General features: G+C 36.1%; 2 protein-coding genes across 2 annotated transcripts; one reads left to right on the forward strand and one right to left on the reverse strand.

Moving 5' to 3' along the window:
- Positions 1-384: 384 nt before the first annotated feature.
- LOC131025119 (vacuolar-sorting protein BRO1) lies at positions 385-8,775 on the forward strand. The gene is made up of 9 exons (XM_057954733.1): positions 385-985; positions 1,453-1,760; positions 2,866-3,819; positions 4,253-4,342; positions 4,748-4,816; positions 5,588-5,728; positions 6,179-6,227; positions 7,151-7,254; positions 7,882-8,775. The coding sequence occupies exons 1-9, from the start codon at positions 616-618 to the stop codon at positions 8,410-8,412; spliced, it is 2,616 nt and encodes an 871-aa protein (XP_057810716.1). The 5' UTR covers positions 385-615; the 3' UTR covers positions 8,413-8,775.
- A 335-nt stretch (positions 8,776-9,110) lies between these two features.
- On the reverse strand, positions 9,111-11,161 carry LOC131025120 (loganic acid O-methyltransferase). The gene is made up of 3 exons (XM_057954734.1): positions 10,749-11,161; positions 9,937-10,605; positions 9,111-9,606 (listed from the first exon to the last, which is right to left on the reverse strand). The coding sequence occupies exons 1-3, from the start codon at positions 10,947-10,949 to the stop codon at positions 9,265-9,267; spliced, it is 1,212 nt and encodes a 403-aa protein (XP_057810717.1). The 5' UTR covers positions 10,950-11,161; the 3' UTR covers positions 9,111-9,264.
- Positions 11,162-17,042: the final 5,881 nt, after the last annotated feature.

A 17,042-nucleotide genomic window follows, 5' to 3' on the forward strand; every position in this document is an offset into this window, starting at 1 on the left:
CTTTTAATTTATATTTGTGTATAAAAATATTTATTTATTTATTATGCCACGTAATACTTTATAATAATACGTAATGCTAATTTTCAGTATCAAATAATTTAAAAATAACTTTATCATTACTCTTTGTACAAAGTTGAAAATTTTATATTTTTAAATTCGAGATTTTATTGAGTAATTGATATGGATTATTTTATTTTATTTTTAAAACATAATTTGTCTTTATTTATAATTTAATTTTATTTAATATTTATATTTATTTATTTAAATATGTCGTTTAATTTTAAAGTACGCAATGCATAGCATGAGTGGGCGTACTAGTGGAAAATAAAAATAAAAAATATTCTTATAAATCTCACATTAACTCTCATATAGACACCCCGGTCTCTTGCTTTCCAACTAAGCAACGATGCATCGATATAAAATTATTAAAAGAAACGCTAAATAAAATTTAGATAAAATCCTTTTTTCTCAGGCGAAATTTAGAGAAAAACCTTACCGATTCACAAATTTTATCAAATCCACAACGATCATCATCATCAGCTCATCACAGAGCTTTTCTGTCCAAATAAGTTTCATTATCGTCTACAGCTGTTATCCGATCAATCGCCGCCGGTAATGGCATCGGCGTCGTCGACCACTCTCACCAACGTCATGCTGGCGATCCTCGAGAAGAAGACCAACTCTCTCGACCTCTACCGGCCGCTGCGCAACTTCATCGTGATCAATTACTCGGAGCGCGAGGCGCAGAATCTGGAGGATGATCTCGAGACTCTGAAGCAGCTCCGCTCCGACGTCGAGCGCGGCGGGGGATCCGACTCGCTCTCAGCTCGCCGCGACCTCCTGCAGAATTACTATAAAGCCCTGTGCGCGGTGGAGTCTAGGTTTCCGATTTCGCCGGACAAGGATCATGTCAATACGGTGTCGTTCACTTGGTTTGACGCTTTTAAGAACAGGCAGAAGGCTTCTCAGCAGAACATACATCTTGGTTGGTGCTCGTGTTTTACTGATTGATTATGGAGTTGGTGCTCTCATCATGCTGTGAGAGTTTTATATGTCTTATTGTTGTTGTGAGGAAAACGTTCATATGCCTATGCGTCATTCTAGGAATTGCAATTCTATCACGGGATGATGTTCATAGCTGAAATTAAGTGGCTACTGGTGAATATGTTTGGTAGATGTAATCTAGCTTTTGAATTTCCTTTTATATGTTTATCGAATGACTCTTCACGACTGAGTATCTTCGTTGTGGAGAAGCAACCTAGCTCAAGGAAAGGAAACGTCATCAATTTAGGAGGTTTTGTTTAGTTTTAAGTGTTTTGTTGATTAGTAGTAATTCAAGCATAAATATCTTGATTAACTCAATTGCACGGAATATGAAAACCTTTTTCTCGCTCAAATTCACTATATGCTGCTTGCGAATTGATTTTTCAATGTCCTGATTTGTTTGTGTAGAAAAAGCTGCTGTGTTGTTTAATTTGGGGGCGGTGCACAGTCAAATGGGACTAAGTTTTGATCGGTCTTCTGTGGAGGGAAGGAGGCAGGCTTCACATTCATTTATAGCGGCGGCTGGGGCGTTTGCATTTTTGAGGGATAATGTGGCAATGAAAGCATCAGTTGGTAGCTCAACCACTCTGGATATATCTGTTGAGTGCGTGGGGATGTTGGAGAGGCTGATGTTAGCTCAGGCGCAGGAATGTGTGTATGAGAATACCATAGCTAAGGGAAGCAGTGCTGGAGTCTGTGCAAAGATTTCTAGACAGGTGTGTGTATCAACTAAAGATTTTCCTGATAATCCTTTATAATTTATCGGCTTTATGATTGTCTGCGGACATTTTGCTTTAGAAGTGCTTGGCCAAAGAGACAAAGAAAACAAACGAATCATCATATATATGATTAGGCGTGGAAACTTCTAAGTTATATACATAATTAAGATGTCACGTGACACCCAGTGGTAAGATTATCAACTAAATTGTTAGGTAAAAGTATGTTCTGGGGGCAGTGGCTGGTTTATGGACAAACTATCATCCAGATCTATGAATTTAGTAATGATAAGTACATTATGTGTATGTTTCCCTTCACACTAATTGAATAAAATTGTGAATGAGTGAAAAATATACCAGTAGGCTTATAGCACAGATGATCATGGCCTTCCGCAGATATGTGAGGCGTCATGAGAAACAAAACCTGAAAACACAACTCCTTTGGTTCAAAAGTTGGAAAATTAAATAGTTGCCTCTGCCTTCGGCTACTACAGAGTGGAGTTCTTATCTGCTCCCAAAGAGAGAGAGGGAGAGAGAGGAAAATTGTGTTTCTTCGAATTGCTATATGTTTCCTTTGGAGGTCTAGTTATCCTGGAAATATGCCATAGTTCAGGTTGCACCTACTTGTTTGGTGGGTTCCTGATGTATCTAGTTATCAGTGTCTCCTTGCAGTCTCTTCATGCTCCTGCAATATATCTTTTGTCTTATGAAAAATCAGAAAATATATTCTTGTGGAATTGATCTACCTGTAGTCAATATCTAGTATTTGTTCGATGACTTGGTTGTGTCAGTTAATTTCATTCAGTGATACATTGTTTATTTGAAGAGTATCATAGCTGATTTCAGAGGAACAACTTGCTTTTTGTTGTCTTATTAACATTATGTTTCTGTTAGAAAAAGTCTACAATAAAATAATTATCTAATCTATAGAATTTTAAAAGCAAACTTGAGTACTTGATACCCATTTGATTGTACACTACCGTATGGCTGAAAGGATCTTGATAAGTTTTAACTTAAAATCAAACTCCACTCAATTGAATAGATGAGTTTTTAAGTCTTACAGTTTAACTTCATTTGACAATAATTTAAATGACCTTGATTACAGGCTGGGCTATTTTATGAGGAAGCTTTGGCAGCAGTGAATGTCACCCCTTTAAACCAGCACGTTGACAAGGCCTGGATTGCCCACGTTCATCTAAAAGCAGCTTTGTTTTATGCAGAGGCTTGCTACAGGTATAGTTTAGAGCTACATGATAAAGAAGAGATTGCTGAGGAAATTGCACGGTTGAAAAGTGGGGTTAATGCTATATCTGAGGCCAAAAAAACAGCTCCTAGAGGGGCAGCCCAGCAGCTCTTGGATGCAATTAACAAATTAGAGACTAATATGAACCGCAATCTGGAAAGGGCTATGAAGGAGAATGACAGAGTGTACCTAATGAGGGTTCCTCCTGCTAGTTCATTATCACCACTTCCCACTTTTTCTATGGTGAAGCCTATGCCAATGGGTGAGGTGTTGGATGCAAGCAGGGAGAGGATGTTTGCAAGTCTTGTTCCTGATAGTAGTGCCAAAGCCCTTTCTAGGTACACAGAAATGCTTGACGACATTACTAGGACCCAGGCTGAGAAGTTGCAGCAGGGAAGTGAATTAGCTAGAGTGAGACTAAAGGAAATGGATTTACCCGATTCTATTCTTGCTCTAGAAGGCAATTTCACTCTACCAACTGCATTAAAAGAAGAGGTGGAGGCAGTGCAGATATGTGGTGGCCCAGCTGGTCTGGAAGCTGAGCTTCAACAACTGAAAGATTTAAGGAGGGTAAACCATGAGATGTTGGTACAGGTAGAGGAACAGTTGCAGAAGGAGGCAACAGAGGATTCACAGTTTAGAAACCAATTTGGAACTCGGTGGACACGACCTCAATCGAGTACCCTAACAAAGAATTTGCAGGACAGGTTAAATAGGTTTGCAGCTAATCTGAAGCAAGCTGCAGAAAGTGATGCTCGAATTGAGAGATCTGTTAGAGAAAATGCAGCACTTCTGTCAATCCTTGACTGCCATCCAGTAAGCCACTGAACTTCATTTGGTAGTCTAGTTTTGCAGTCCTTGATATTTGAAGTCAAAGTTTTTAGTAATGCCTTGGGCCTTGTGCAAAGGACATTTTGAAATTTTGACTGTCTATGAACATTGGCTACTCATCTGTATCTAAATGCATTATGGTCTACTTGCTTCAGAGATGTGATAGCCTCATAGGACTTGATTTCCTTTATTTTCAAATTTTCTTTAATTTAGAGCGTGGCTGTTTTTCTCCCCACCGATACATCTCCAAATTTCCATGAGAGTTGTGTTGTATTAAAATCAAGTGCTTCAAAAGTGTAAAAGTGAACAATATAATTTGTCTCTATTGTTTTCAAATATTAACCTGTGACCCTTTTTGGTGGGGCATCTTATGGCCAAAGCATGATACTAATGTTTGCTCATTTTTGGCTTGTGATAGATTGAATCAGCTCTGCCAACTCTTGCTAGGCCAATAATGTCTCTCGATGCAAATGAAGATGCTGTGGTTGGAGCCTTGAAGCAGAATTTGGTACCTAATTTTTCTGACCCCTTTTCTTAATTTTTAAAATCGAAGATCAAATAGATGAACTTCTTAAGGAGCTGGAAATTGTCAATTTTTTCCTGATATGAGGTTTGGATATACATGAATAAACTTTACCCTTGTTTTAATAAACATAAATATTGGGGGTTAGCAATTACTGTGTACAATATACTGCTACTTTATTTGTTGATTCATTTATGATGATTTTCAACTGAGAAAAGTTATGGCCATGTATTTATTCTCGAGAATGATGGTGAAAAAGTTTTGACTGTTGCCAACCGACATTGATTATTGATATGCAAAATAAGAGATGTGAATTTTGAAGTTTCTCAAAGACCTTTTCTGGGAAGTGGTTTATCAAGAATCTTTTAATTGTTTTGTGTATGTTTGCAGAGGCAATTGGAGACTCTTGGTGCTCACAGAGCAGGGCTTGAGGACATGCTGAAAGATATGAAGAGGAAGGTAATATGTTCAGCAATTCATTGAGGTTTCTTTTTAGTTCATCTCAAGCTTAGCACATTCCAATTTAGTATGTGGCCATGTTTCTTATCTGACTCGTCCAGTTTACAACTACTTAAAACTGTAGTTCTCTGCATATGATCTTAGCCATCTGATATATTTTGTGTTGCATTATGATATAACTTTTAGAATGGGAACAATGAGTTACGGATTTACTCTTTTACTCCAAACTATTAATTCTTAATGTTAATGAATAGTCTGATTGCCAGTAGGAAGGAGCTACATTTCTGTTTTCCATGGATATGATCTGATTCAGTTTGTCGAAAATTATAAATTATAAGGGACCATTTCAACTGAACTTGTGAACTTGGTTTTATTATTTATGCACTTCTGCTCTCAGTAAATTCAAAGTTAATTTGCAACCCCCCTCCCCCTCAAATTTAATGACTAGTATTCCATTCTTTTAGATAACTATAGTCGTGTAGAAAATGGTACTGAAGATCTATATACTTCAATTGCTGATGATCAAAATAAGTTATAGGTTTAATGAAACTGGGATGTTAGATGATCAGGAGTTTCGAAGAAATAAAATTTATAAGACTGGCATTGAGGTGCTCTCACTATTCATGTCTACTTAATAACTCCTGCAAATCAGTTCAGTTTAACAGAACTGAAACTGATGTAAATATAGTTAAATTATGTTGCTTGGCCATATCCATCTTGCATTAACTGGATTATTTTCACATTTATTTGACTTACTGTGCTATGGCTCAGGATGACATTCTGCCTAAGTTGATGACGTCTACTGGCTCTCAAGAGGATCTTTTCAGGAAGGAGTTATCGAAGTATGACACTATTTGTCAAGAAATTGCTGAGAACCTTGATTCTCAAGAACACTTGTTAACGCAAATCCAGGTCTGTTAGGACTGGATTCTGATTGTATCTCATCATCACGTGCACCCACATTCAATTTGCATAAATGTTGTGCATGTACATGTACTTATTTGGCATTAATTTATGATTAAAAAACTTGGGACAACGTTAGTCTGAATGTCGCATCAGCAGTTAAATTTGGTATAATCTTCTCTTAAGAGTCTTAACCCTCATTTGCATTCAAAACGAGATGTTGAACCATTATATACACTTCATACTGCTGCCTCTTAAAAAGCTGATGTAAATGTTATTCATTTAATTTTTTTTTTTGAGCTGCCTCTCTGCTATCAGTCTCTTTTCTGCACTGTCTTCTTGCCCGACCTAGTCCGTTTATATTTCATGTTTCTTGAAATAGATTGCATTGAGGATGTGATTACAAGCTATGTTAACCATTTATGAAATTATTGTTTAACTAAGCGTAATCTTGTACAGGCTCACAATGATGAGTTCGCTGCTATCTTTAACCTGGAAGATTATAAAGGTATGCTATCCAGTTCGTGATGTTCTGAGGTCATACTTAGAGTATGTCATGAATGGACATTTGTAATCAATTTTGCTGACATATCCAATCAAAACTGGTGATTGTGATGCATGTTTCTTGAATAGAGTTAACTCATCTTGAATCTTGTCTCTGTCTATTGATTTACAAATTCATAAACATTCCCATTGACTAACAAGTTAATAAAGGATATTCTGAGTTATTGCAGTATGACTTGTACTTCTCACGTGGTAATGTAGTTCTATTTGCTAATGCTTCTCAAGTATGTCATCAGATTCTTGCAAATGTCTTTTAGATTTTCCGACCGACTTGGCTTCTAAACTGGCAGCCTGGAGAATATTAAGTCATAATGTTAAACATTATGGCATAATCTGCAAATCATTATTTTCCTTCCCCAACCAGTTTGCTTTAATATTTCTGATAAGAGTGAAGGGTGGAAAATCAGAGATAATTCTGCTGAAAGTCCTCGGGCATAAACTCGCCTGCCCAACACTCTAATCCAAAGCATGACTCAGACGGCTGGACAAGACTTACTAAACACTAGCTCTAACCAGGCCATGTAGGCCCGTGGGTTAGGGCTCGAAAATAACAGAGTAACTGAAATACGTAAATAAACTCCATCGCGCTGTGCCCGCCATAAGCACGCTTAGCTTAGGAACCTTTGTGTTTTGAGTTTTGCTGATAATTCTTGATATTGCTATAAATTTATTTTCTTCTTTGCATCCTTTTCCTGCAGTTAGTGATGATATATGACGAATTCATGCTGAACTTAGTTTGTGAGAAGATAATTAATTACTTTTCTGAATTTAATTTGCTTAAAATATTTAAACCAATAATGATGCTATGGCATGCAGTAAATTATTGGGATTACTATATATTGATTTTCTCTTGCTTTTAATCCACAGCATCCCGTGAAAACGGATACAAACAGATTGAAGCTGCCATAGCGAAATTCCGGGAAATTAAGGATAACATCAATGAAGGACTGAAGTTTTATGTTACTCTTCAGGTACAAATATCATGTTTGTAATTAAGAAATAAGCGTGATTTTTCTGTGTAGCAAGTATAGAAGTTGTACTTGAAAGTTGCAAATAATGGGCCTGGACCATACTGCTACTGAATCCCTTAGTGATATGTATTCAGGTGCTCTTAAGTCTGCCTATGAAACCTGTCAAAGTGATTGTAAATATAGGAAGAGATAAAAATTTTAATGTGAGCAATGCCAGATGTGGGGGACTTAACTCATGTTACAAGCATAAACTAATAATAGGATGTTAGAACTCATTTTTAAGTATGAGTTGTGGAATTCTTGGATAATTGCTCTTTAAGATGATACAATTCAAGGGTCTTCCCAAAATAGGATTTTTTTATTTTTTTTCCAAAGAGGGATGGTGGCGGGGGATGACTGTTTGAACTCATAAGCTCCTACTATCTTACTTTTGGAGAAAATGATAATATTTTGTTTAATATGGTTCCTGGCCACTTCGAAGGCGCTTATGTACGAATACCTTCTTAGTTATTGTCTTATTTTCCTTTGGTAGACTATTCAACAGTGTTCTTCTCTAGTTTCTGTATCAACCTTGAACACTCATTTATATCTTAGCCTTCTTTATCTGGGTTTTATTTTGTGAAACAGGATGCTATTACAATTGTAAAGCAGCAGTGCAGTGATTTTGTGATGACTAGAAATATCCAGTGTCGTGAGATGATTGAAGATGTTCAGAGGCAGATGTCTGGTCTTAGTTTCCAGGAAGGCAAAAACACTGCTAGTTACTCATTTCCTTCTGCTGGGCAGCCTCATCAGACTCAAAGAATCAATTCTCAACAGCAGCAGGACCCAGGGAACATGCCAAACTCATCTCATCCTCCAACCTCCACTTACCAACCACCACAGCAGCCAACCACGCCTGTATATTCTCAAACTCCTCCATATGGAAGCCAGCAACAAGCGACACCTCCCTATCATGCACCCGTTTCAAGTTCATACCAGCCTCCCCAACACCAACAGCCTCAAGCGAGCCATGAATATGGGCAACCTGCATATCCTGGTTGGCGGGGTCCATACTACAATGCCCCTCCTCAGCAACCTGGGTCAATGCCGCGCCCTCCTTACACTATTACACCTCCATATCCACCTTCCAACCAGAGTGGCTACTACAGACAGTGATAATTTTGCTCGCTATCTGCATCCATTTGTTGCATATTCTTCTCTGTCTTATTGGTACAGCTAAAGTCTAGACCTAGATTTCAATTGGTTTTAGTTATTGTATACTACTTGAGGCTCATGTTATCTGAGTATGTACAAGCTTCTGTTACCTCCCATTATCCCAGCCTCTCCAACATTGTCATTCTTTTTTGTATGCCTCTTTCTTCAGATACATGAACATAGCTGTTGATATTCTTGCAATATGGCTGTGCCGATGACTTCATATGGATTTCCTGCTATATCATTGTTCGGCTGCTTCTGTATCAAACTGTAATTGATCTAAGCAAATGTATCGTGTGAATAGAGTTTGTGGTTTTTGCATTATTTTGTATATCATTATAGAGGTTTAGCACCTCACTTATATATGATAATAATTGTGTGCCCGTGTGCTTTTTTTTTTTTTTTTTTTTTTTTTATAAATACCTAAAATGTAAATCTTTTATATGTTGGAGCTTCTTTTGTTTATCACTGGAATTAGAACTTGCAAGATCCTTGAGTTTTTAAATTTTTCTTTAGTTGTTTGAGTTTGATACTCATATAATGTTATAGTATTGTAACATGCTCTATCAGGGTAAAGGTTTTTTTACCATGCAATGTATGTGATTGATGCATCAATAGATTCTTCAGATACACTCTGAAGATCCATCTGGAGTTTCAGTAGTCACCATAAATATTGCTTCAGTACATAACTTTATTCTGTAGAATATCTAGCAAACCTAGATAGGCAGCAGGGTACAAGCTGGTAACAGTTTTAGATAGTATTTGCTTTGATATGGGATGCGGTTGTATCGTATAAGGAAAATATTACGGTTATCATTCAGCTTTGCGCTTGAGGAGTACAAATATTATTATTGATTTCTCATTGTCAGGGTCCAGGAAATGTGGTGAAGCTGCAAGTTTCTTCTCGTAGCGGTCAAATAATCCATCCATGACTTCACTTCCAAAGTAATTTGTCAGCATACCCTCAAAGACTGCCCTGAGGTATGTGGCTCGTGCTTTGGCACTGCACAAGGTGCGCTTTCCTGGATTGTTAAGTATTTCCATCCTTTCGATTGTGAAACTGCTACTACTCTCAATTATCGCCTTCAGTTCTTGTGGGATGGTAAAATACAACGGAAAGTTGAATGAATCTACCTTTTCTTCGCTAATTATTCCCTGCAAAAATGTTGAATTAGGACTTTATAACTATTTCTTTTGTATCATTACAGAATTATAGCTTAGGAATTACTGTTTCTCTGTCTTTCTCTCTTTTCAAATCTGTATGGATGGCTTAGTTGGAAGATTATGCCTTTATTTGCTGCTTGCTAGAGGTTTCTCTATATCGAGTTTCTTTTTGCAGCAATGTGTTTGAAGGAGATATATGGTTGGTTAGGCAGAATGTTAGGGTGTATTTGAATCTTCTAGAACTAGAACAATGCCCCATTAACGAAAACAAAAAACGTAGGCGGAATGTTATCTTTTAACAAAATGAATATTGAACTTCACCTGCTTGGCCATGTCCAGTAGGCAAGAACCTAGAAGATCAATTTCTGTTGGGGTAGTGTAGGATGTGGCGGAGCTCTTAAAAGCAGGGTCTGCAGGAACTAGAAGAGCCATCAGTCCTCCGGCCACCAGCTCCTCTGCCCTAGCTTCTAAGAATGACTTGATATCACGAGCATAATGATACGAATAGGCCTCAACCACTTCCTGTTTGGCTCCTGTATAGTGAACCTTGCCTTTGTTCCATGCCGGAGACATATGGTCTGCCACTGGCTCTGGCACTTGAGAAAGCCAGTTAAGGGCACAAGAGCAGTAAGCAAAATCAAGGGATGCCTTCGGGAAAAGGCGGCCATGAAAAGGACCAGGCACTCCTGCAGCATGAAATTTTCTTTGGGGTGGTAGTGAATGAAAAAGGGTGTTGAAATCGTTCATTAGTTGATCGTTAAAGAACACGTGAAACTCGGGGATTCGGGTAGTTAGCCCTCCTTCTGTTAGTAGCTTTTTCTCAATGGCTTGAGTGATTATCTGAATGGCAGGAAATGAGTTATTCCCTGTTGAACAGCCAAAATCTGCAATCCGGAAAGGCGTGGTTTGGGTTGATGAGAGGTGGCTAATATCAAGTTTGGCTGCTATTCCTTCTTCGATTACTGGTTTTGCAACATCTATTACTCCTCTCTGCAGCAAAGAAGAAAACAGGTTAGAAACTAACAAAGTATTTTCTTGATTTTCTGTTTTTTTTTTACTGTCATAAATAAGTTAGTACTTCTTGTGCAAGTACCAAAATATACGTCGATAACTGAAATCTAGAAATACTTTACCTGGTAAGAAGAGTTCTGTGCATAGCTATGCTGCCCCCCTCCACCGTTCATGGCGTAGAGGCCTAACAATGAGCTTTCCTTAGTTGTGCTGCCCAGATTGAGCTCTGTTCTGCGGTTTGTATCCGAGAGCAAGCTCGATGCGACTTTCAAACAAGTCCGCGGGTATCGAGAGCAATTCACAGTAGCATAACATTGAGCCATGTTTGTGTTAGCTTCTGTTGCATGGGGTTGTGTTGTGGAGTAGTAATTATTTATAGGCTTCCCATCTACATGTTTTTCTCATTTGTGCTTCAATTATAATTGAGCATCACAACGTAGTACAATATTATCTAGCTTGATTTCTGATTGTATTAGGTCTGCTTGTCTGCTGCACTGTAGAGAGCGAGAAGTCTGACTGCAGCTCATAATGAAATCTTCATAATACACTTATACACACGGGAAACGTTTGATTTGAGTGATAAGATACTATTGATAAAATAGTTCAATTTAATTAAGCGTTTGGCTTTGCATGATTAGGTCCGTGATGGATAATTCGACTCGCACTCTAATCATTCAATTGAATGATCATTTATCACTCCACGTAATCATTTATTAAATACTAATGAATTAATTAGTGCTGATTTGAATGGTTCTCATTGTGCGCTTGCGCGTACCGAAGATAATCTTTTTTTTTAATACTAGGTGAAAGTGTACTCCATTCATTTCTGAGTAAATGCTTTTAATCGTGAAAATTTATGCAATTTTATTTTTATATATTATCCTTAATTATTGCATTGGAAATTTTGAAAAGATAAAGAATTTACATTGAAGAGAAATATAATATAAAAAGTTTGACAACTATTTATCATGAGATTTTGATTCGGAATGCTTATTTTGGATAAAATTACTAGATGATCATTTTTGAAATAAAATTACTAGGTCATCGCAATTCGCAATGATACTCATCTTAAGTATTACGATAGTTCTCTAAAGGGGATTTTATTTTAAAGGGTTAATTAAGTTGGATAGATAAAAAAAAATATAGTATATATTAATTCATTGTTTACTTTGTTCGGAATTATATCTAAAATATGTTTGATGTGGCTTTGTAACTGTTAGTAACCAATAAGATAAGCCCCTCCCAAATAAAAAAAATACGATAAGCTAAACTAAAATATATGTTTACCCTGAACAGCTAACATACAACATACAAATTCCTAGAAGCAAAATAAAATAAAATAAAAATTAAAAAAATTAATCGGAGCATACCAATTTCTCTCTTTTAATTTGATGTATATATGAGTATTTAATTATTTATTATATTTACTTTTTGTCTTTCAAGTTCCAACATAGTTTGGTAAATTTAAAATTGAATCTCTATTTAATCCATTGTACTAGTAAATGGTAAGTCATTTCTATCAAAATTTTAATCTTCAAAATAAACAAAAAAGCGATAGATATCGTCAATACTAAAAAGTCAAGCCCCTAATATTATAGAATCTATAAACATACAAATAGATGTTTGAACTTCGAAATGGTGCCGCCGCCGAAGGCCGCCAGAGCTTGTTACCCCACGTTTTACAAATGTGTAAAATTTTGCACAAGCAAATAATTAATATAGTATAAAATTAGTAAAATATGTAACACCCAAACCTAACTAAAATTTTATTGACAATTCAAGTTGTATATAAATAAATATTTAATGAGAAAATCATGAAATAAATCTTTGTTCAAAATAACATCTTTAAATAAAGCTAAATTTCAAATATTTGATTCGTCATTCGACCTTCCACGCGCCTCCGATTTTTAAAACCTGAAAATATTAAATATGGGATGAGCATACAGAGTACACCTAGTGTGGGAACTTGCAATAATTGTCCACGTTAATAAAACGGTAACACATACGGTCACTTCATATATATCCTCAATAGTGTGAAATTAAAGCCCTACGTGGACAATATATATATATATATATATATATGTATGTATGTATAAATTTACCTAGGCTTCATGAGTCATTTTGTAGACTTGGTTATTAGGCTAACTTACTATTTGTAATAACATTACACGTATCATAGCTTTTAGATATTTTATTAACTTAGATCATTATCTTATGTAATTATATAAAATATTGGGGTGTTATATATGCATCTTACGTATATCTATAACACATGTAATCATATTAAAATGGGTTAAGTACCAAATCCCCCCAACGTTGGGGCCCCTATCGCAAATAGGACCCTATACTCAGGGTAAGCGCTGTTTACTACCTCAACGTGGCTAATTTTAAACAAATCCCCCCTGCGTTTTAACGGCCCCAAACGCCGTCTGTGATTTAATTTTTTTTTTAATTTTAATGCAGGTGGGCTCCATTTTCTCTCTCTAGCAAATCCCCAACCTCCGCCAATCCTAAGCAAATCCCCAACCTCCGCTGCCGCTTCCCCCGCCACCACCAGCTCAGCCCTTCTCTCTCTCCAGCACATATCAGTCGATGAGCGGCCATGGAGGACCGCCGCCGCTGCCATTTTCGCCCTCTTTCGCGACCGGCGGCGTCTAAACTTCGGCCGCGCCGTCCCGTTCGGCGGTGTCTCCATCTCTCTCTTCTCCTCACAGTCTCGGCAACAGCAGTCAAGGAGAGGCTGCTGCCCTCGCTCCTCGAACGCCTGCACCGCTTCTCGACGGCCTCTGTCGCCTACCCACAGCAATCCATTCTCCTCCTTCGCCGCTCTCCCCCACCAGGCTATGCGCCTCCGCCGCACGAATTGGGGGTTCGATTTCTCCAAAAATTGGGGTTTGATTCTCAATTTCTCGACCTCCCTCTGAATTGGGGTTCGCCCCGCCGTTCGTCTCTTCAATTTCCGGTGGCATAAACGAGGGCGGCGGGGGCACGGTGGCGATTGTGGTTAGAATCCTGTGCAGGCACATTTGGGAAGTGGATCCGCGGCGGCGCGTGGTGGAGAGATGCGGAGGGAGAGAATCCATGGGAGGATTTCGATCGGAGAAGGAATCGTATAGTATTTAAGAGGGCCCACCTGCATTAAAATTAAAAAAAAAAAATCACAGACGACGTTTGGGGCCGTTAAAACGCAGGGGGGGGGGGGGATTTGTTTAAAATTAGCCACGTTGAGGTAGTAAACAGCGCTTACCCTGAGTATAGGGTCCTATTTGCGATAGGGGCCCCAACGTTGGGGGGGGGGATTTGGTACTTAACCCTATTAAAATTATTATCCTTCAATTATAAATATAAATATCTACAAAACATAGATTTAGTATACGTATATATTATGTGTATATATATATATCTATCTATTATTCTACATAGGGATCTAAAATTAACACTCTAAGAAAAAATAAATAAATAAATATTTTTTTATAAGGCTCAAAAGTAATTTTTTTAAAAAATACAATTTGATTAGTCAAAAAGTTCGATAAACAAAATATCATTGAAAATTTTATAACTTGAATATTTAATAATTTACAAATAAAATTATAAAGGAAATAAATGATTTTGGGCTGTGACAAAATACTCCCTCCATTCCATTATAAGTGATTCAAAACTTTTCGACACTGAAATTAAGGAGAATGTGTAAATTGGTTAAAAGTAGTAGGACTTACACTTTTTTAAGGATTAAAATTTTCCATTTATGAAAATATGCCATTTATAGTGGGACAACTCAAAATGGAATGCATGCCACTTTCAATGGGACGGAGGGAGTAACATATTAAGAATGTGACAGTTCGGAATCAATTACTTTGTTCAAAATTATTTATTATTTTAAAATTCAATCGTTGTGAAGCATTCAAATAGTAAATTACATGTCGAGATTATGAATTATCTAAACGCGCCCCTAATTAAATGAATAAGTTTGAAGATCGTATTTTTAGAAATAGAAATTTATGTTCTCAAATATTTAATCAATTTTTTGGTGATAAATAAATATTTTAAACCTATTATAGTGGGCCTTATATTTATTTTGGACTATAAATAAAGCATTTTCATAATTCTTATTTAATGGAGTATTATTTATGTCATTGTTGGGCCAAATTTATGATAGGTTTAATGTACCTGTTTAAATTTGAGTATTTATAGAAGATCACCTATTATTAAATTTATTACAAAAGTTTCAGAATACTTTTCTACTTCAATATGTTAAATCTTCATTTCCGTATGAACCCACGCATCAGAATATTAAATTTTCGATTTCGTATCATCCATGCATGCTATATACTTTCTCCTTTCCAATCACAGGTATATTTATCAGATTTAATTCACCTCTTTATATTTCATCTTATTCCCTATTCTACATATGTAAGTTGCAAACACAAATTTTTTCAACACAACAAATTATTTTCCTCGTCTTCCTTCTCTGCAGAATCACAACAGCTAGCACCTCACAATAATTTCTTGTCCTTAAACCTCAAAATAAATATTATGTTGTATGTGCTACGACGGAGGATTCGAACTCAAAACCTCAAGTCTTAAATATTAACCTTCTATATTAGGTCAACACATGCACACCGCTACATGCGTGCTTATTTGTTTGTGTGCGTTGATTTGTGTATGTTTCCGTGTTTACTTTTATTTTAGTTTTACTACCAGGAGACATTATTTTATAAAAAAATTCAATAAAATAATATTTATATTTAAAAGTCAATTAATTATTAATAATATATGAGCATCGAAAATTTTAAGGTATACTCCCTCCATCCCAACTTTTAGTATCCATTTGAAAGTGACACGAGTTATAATAAAGTGATTAGGTGTGTTATAAGTGAAACAAAGGTTCCACCTTTTTTTTGTGAGTGTTAAATAATTAAAGTGGAGCAAGGGTCTCATCTAATTTACTCAAAATAAAAATGGATACCAAAATGTGGGACGACCAAAAAAAGAAAGATAGATACTAAAAGTTGGGGCGGAGGGAGTACAATATATGGGTTGGAGACTTGGAGTAACTATTGCTCATCCTTGAAATAATAATTATCGTGAATGTTATTGGAGTAGGATACTTGAAACAATATCACTTATTAGATCTTCAATTAATTTAAGCAATGCATCCTCAAAAAGATCGATAGATATATAACCATTATTATCTCATAATTCACTATGAAAATTCTTTCAACACAAGAGGCTCATATTTTGAAGTTTCATGTTCTTAGACAACCATAGCACTGTGCAACTAAGCCATAAATATGCTGAATAAATATTCAAGAATAAATAAATAAATATGTTATAAGTCCGTGTATAATTATAAATTTTATCAATATCAATATTTTAGTAACTTAACTTACGTTTCATAATATTTTATTTATATTTACTAAACATATCATTTTAGACAAAAATATGTTATCATATATTTCATTCAAAAAGAAATTATTAATGAGGTCATATACATATATATATATATATATATGTATATACCTATATATATATATATAAGAGTTCAATGGAGACCACTAAATATTCAAAGAACAGAGACCAAATCTCAGTCGTTGATTTTATCTAATCTAACGGTCAGCATTTATTCACGCACATGTTCAACGGATTTTTTTGTTGAACATATACAGGATCGAATCCCACAACCCCCAAAAAATCAGCATTTATTCACGCCATGTTCAACGGATTTGATGAACGTTCATCAAATCCGTTGAACATATCAGTAATTTCGTTGAACGTTTATCAAATCCGTTGAACATGGCGTGAATAAATGTTGATTTTTTGGGGGTTGTGGGATTCGACACTGTATATGTTCAACAAAAAAATCCGTTGAACATGCGCGTGAATAAATGTTGACCGTTAGATTAGATAAGATCAACGGCTGAGATTTGGTCTCTATTCTTTGAATATTTTAGTGATCTCCATTGAACGCTATCATATATATATATATATATATATATATATATATATATATATATATATATAGGGTTAGGTTCAATGAAAAAGGCCTAAATGTAAGAAAGAAGAGAGAAGTAATCTCATCCGTTGATCTTATCTAATCTAACGGACATGATTTATTCACGCCATGTTCAACGGATTTTTTCGTTGAACATTCGTGAACATATACAATATTTTTGGAGGTTCTGGGTTTCGACCCCCCATATGTTCAATGAAAAAATCCGTTGAACATGGCGTGAATAAATCATGTCCGTTAGATTAGATAAGATCAACAGATTAGATTACTTCTTTCTTCTTTCTTACATTTAGGCCTTTTTCATTGAACTTTAGCCTATATATATATATATATGTGTGTGTGTGTGTGTGTTTGTGTGTGTGTGGAGGGGGGGAGGAGGGGCTCAAAGTTTTGGGCCAACCTTTGG

Source organism: Salvia miltiorrhiza, chromosome 5, assembly GCF_028751815.1.
Source record: "Salvia miltiorrhiza cultivar Shanhuang (shh) chromosome 5, IMPLAD_Smil_shh, whole genome shotgun sequence".
Lineage (NCBI taxonomy): Eukaryota > Viridiplantae > Streptophyta > Magnoliopsida > Lamiales > Lamiaceae > Salvia > Salvia miltiorrhiza.

Coding starts and splice junctions, on each gene's coding strand:
- LOC131025119 (XM_057954733.1), top strand. CDS start 616: ATGGCATCGGCGTCGTCGACCACTCTCACCAACGTCATGCTGGCGATC. Junction 4,343..4,747: donor GAGCCTTGAAGCAGAATTTG/GTACCTAATTTT, acceptor GTATGTTTGCAG/AGGCAATTGGAGACTCTTGG. Junction 4,817..5,587: donor TGAAAGATATGAAGAGGAAG/GTAATATGTTCA, acceptor GCTATGGCTCAG/GATGACATTCTGCCTAAGTT.
- LOC131025120 (XM_057954734.1), bottom strand. CDS start 10,949: ATGGCTCAATGTTATGCTACTGTGAATTGCTCTCGATACCCGCGGACT. Junction 10,606..10,748: donor CACAGAACTCTTCTTACCAG/GTAAAGTATTTC, acceptor TCTTTGCTGCAG/AGAGGAGTAATAGATGTTGC. Junction 9,607..9,936: donor TACTGGACATGGCCAAGCAG/GTGAAGTTCAAT, acceptor ACATTTTTGCAG/GGAATAATTAGCGAAGAAAA.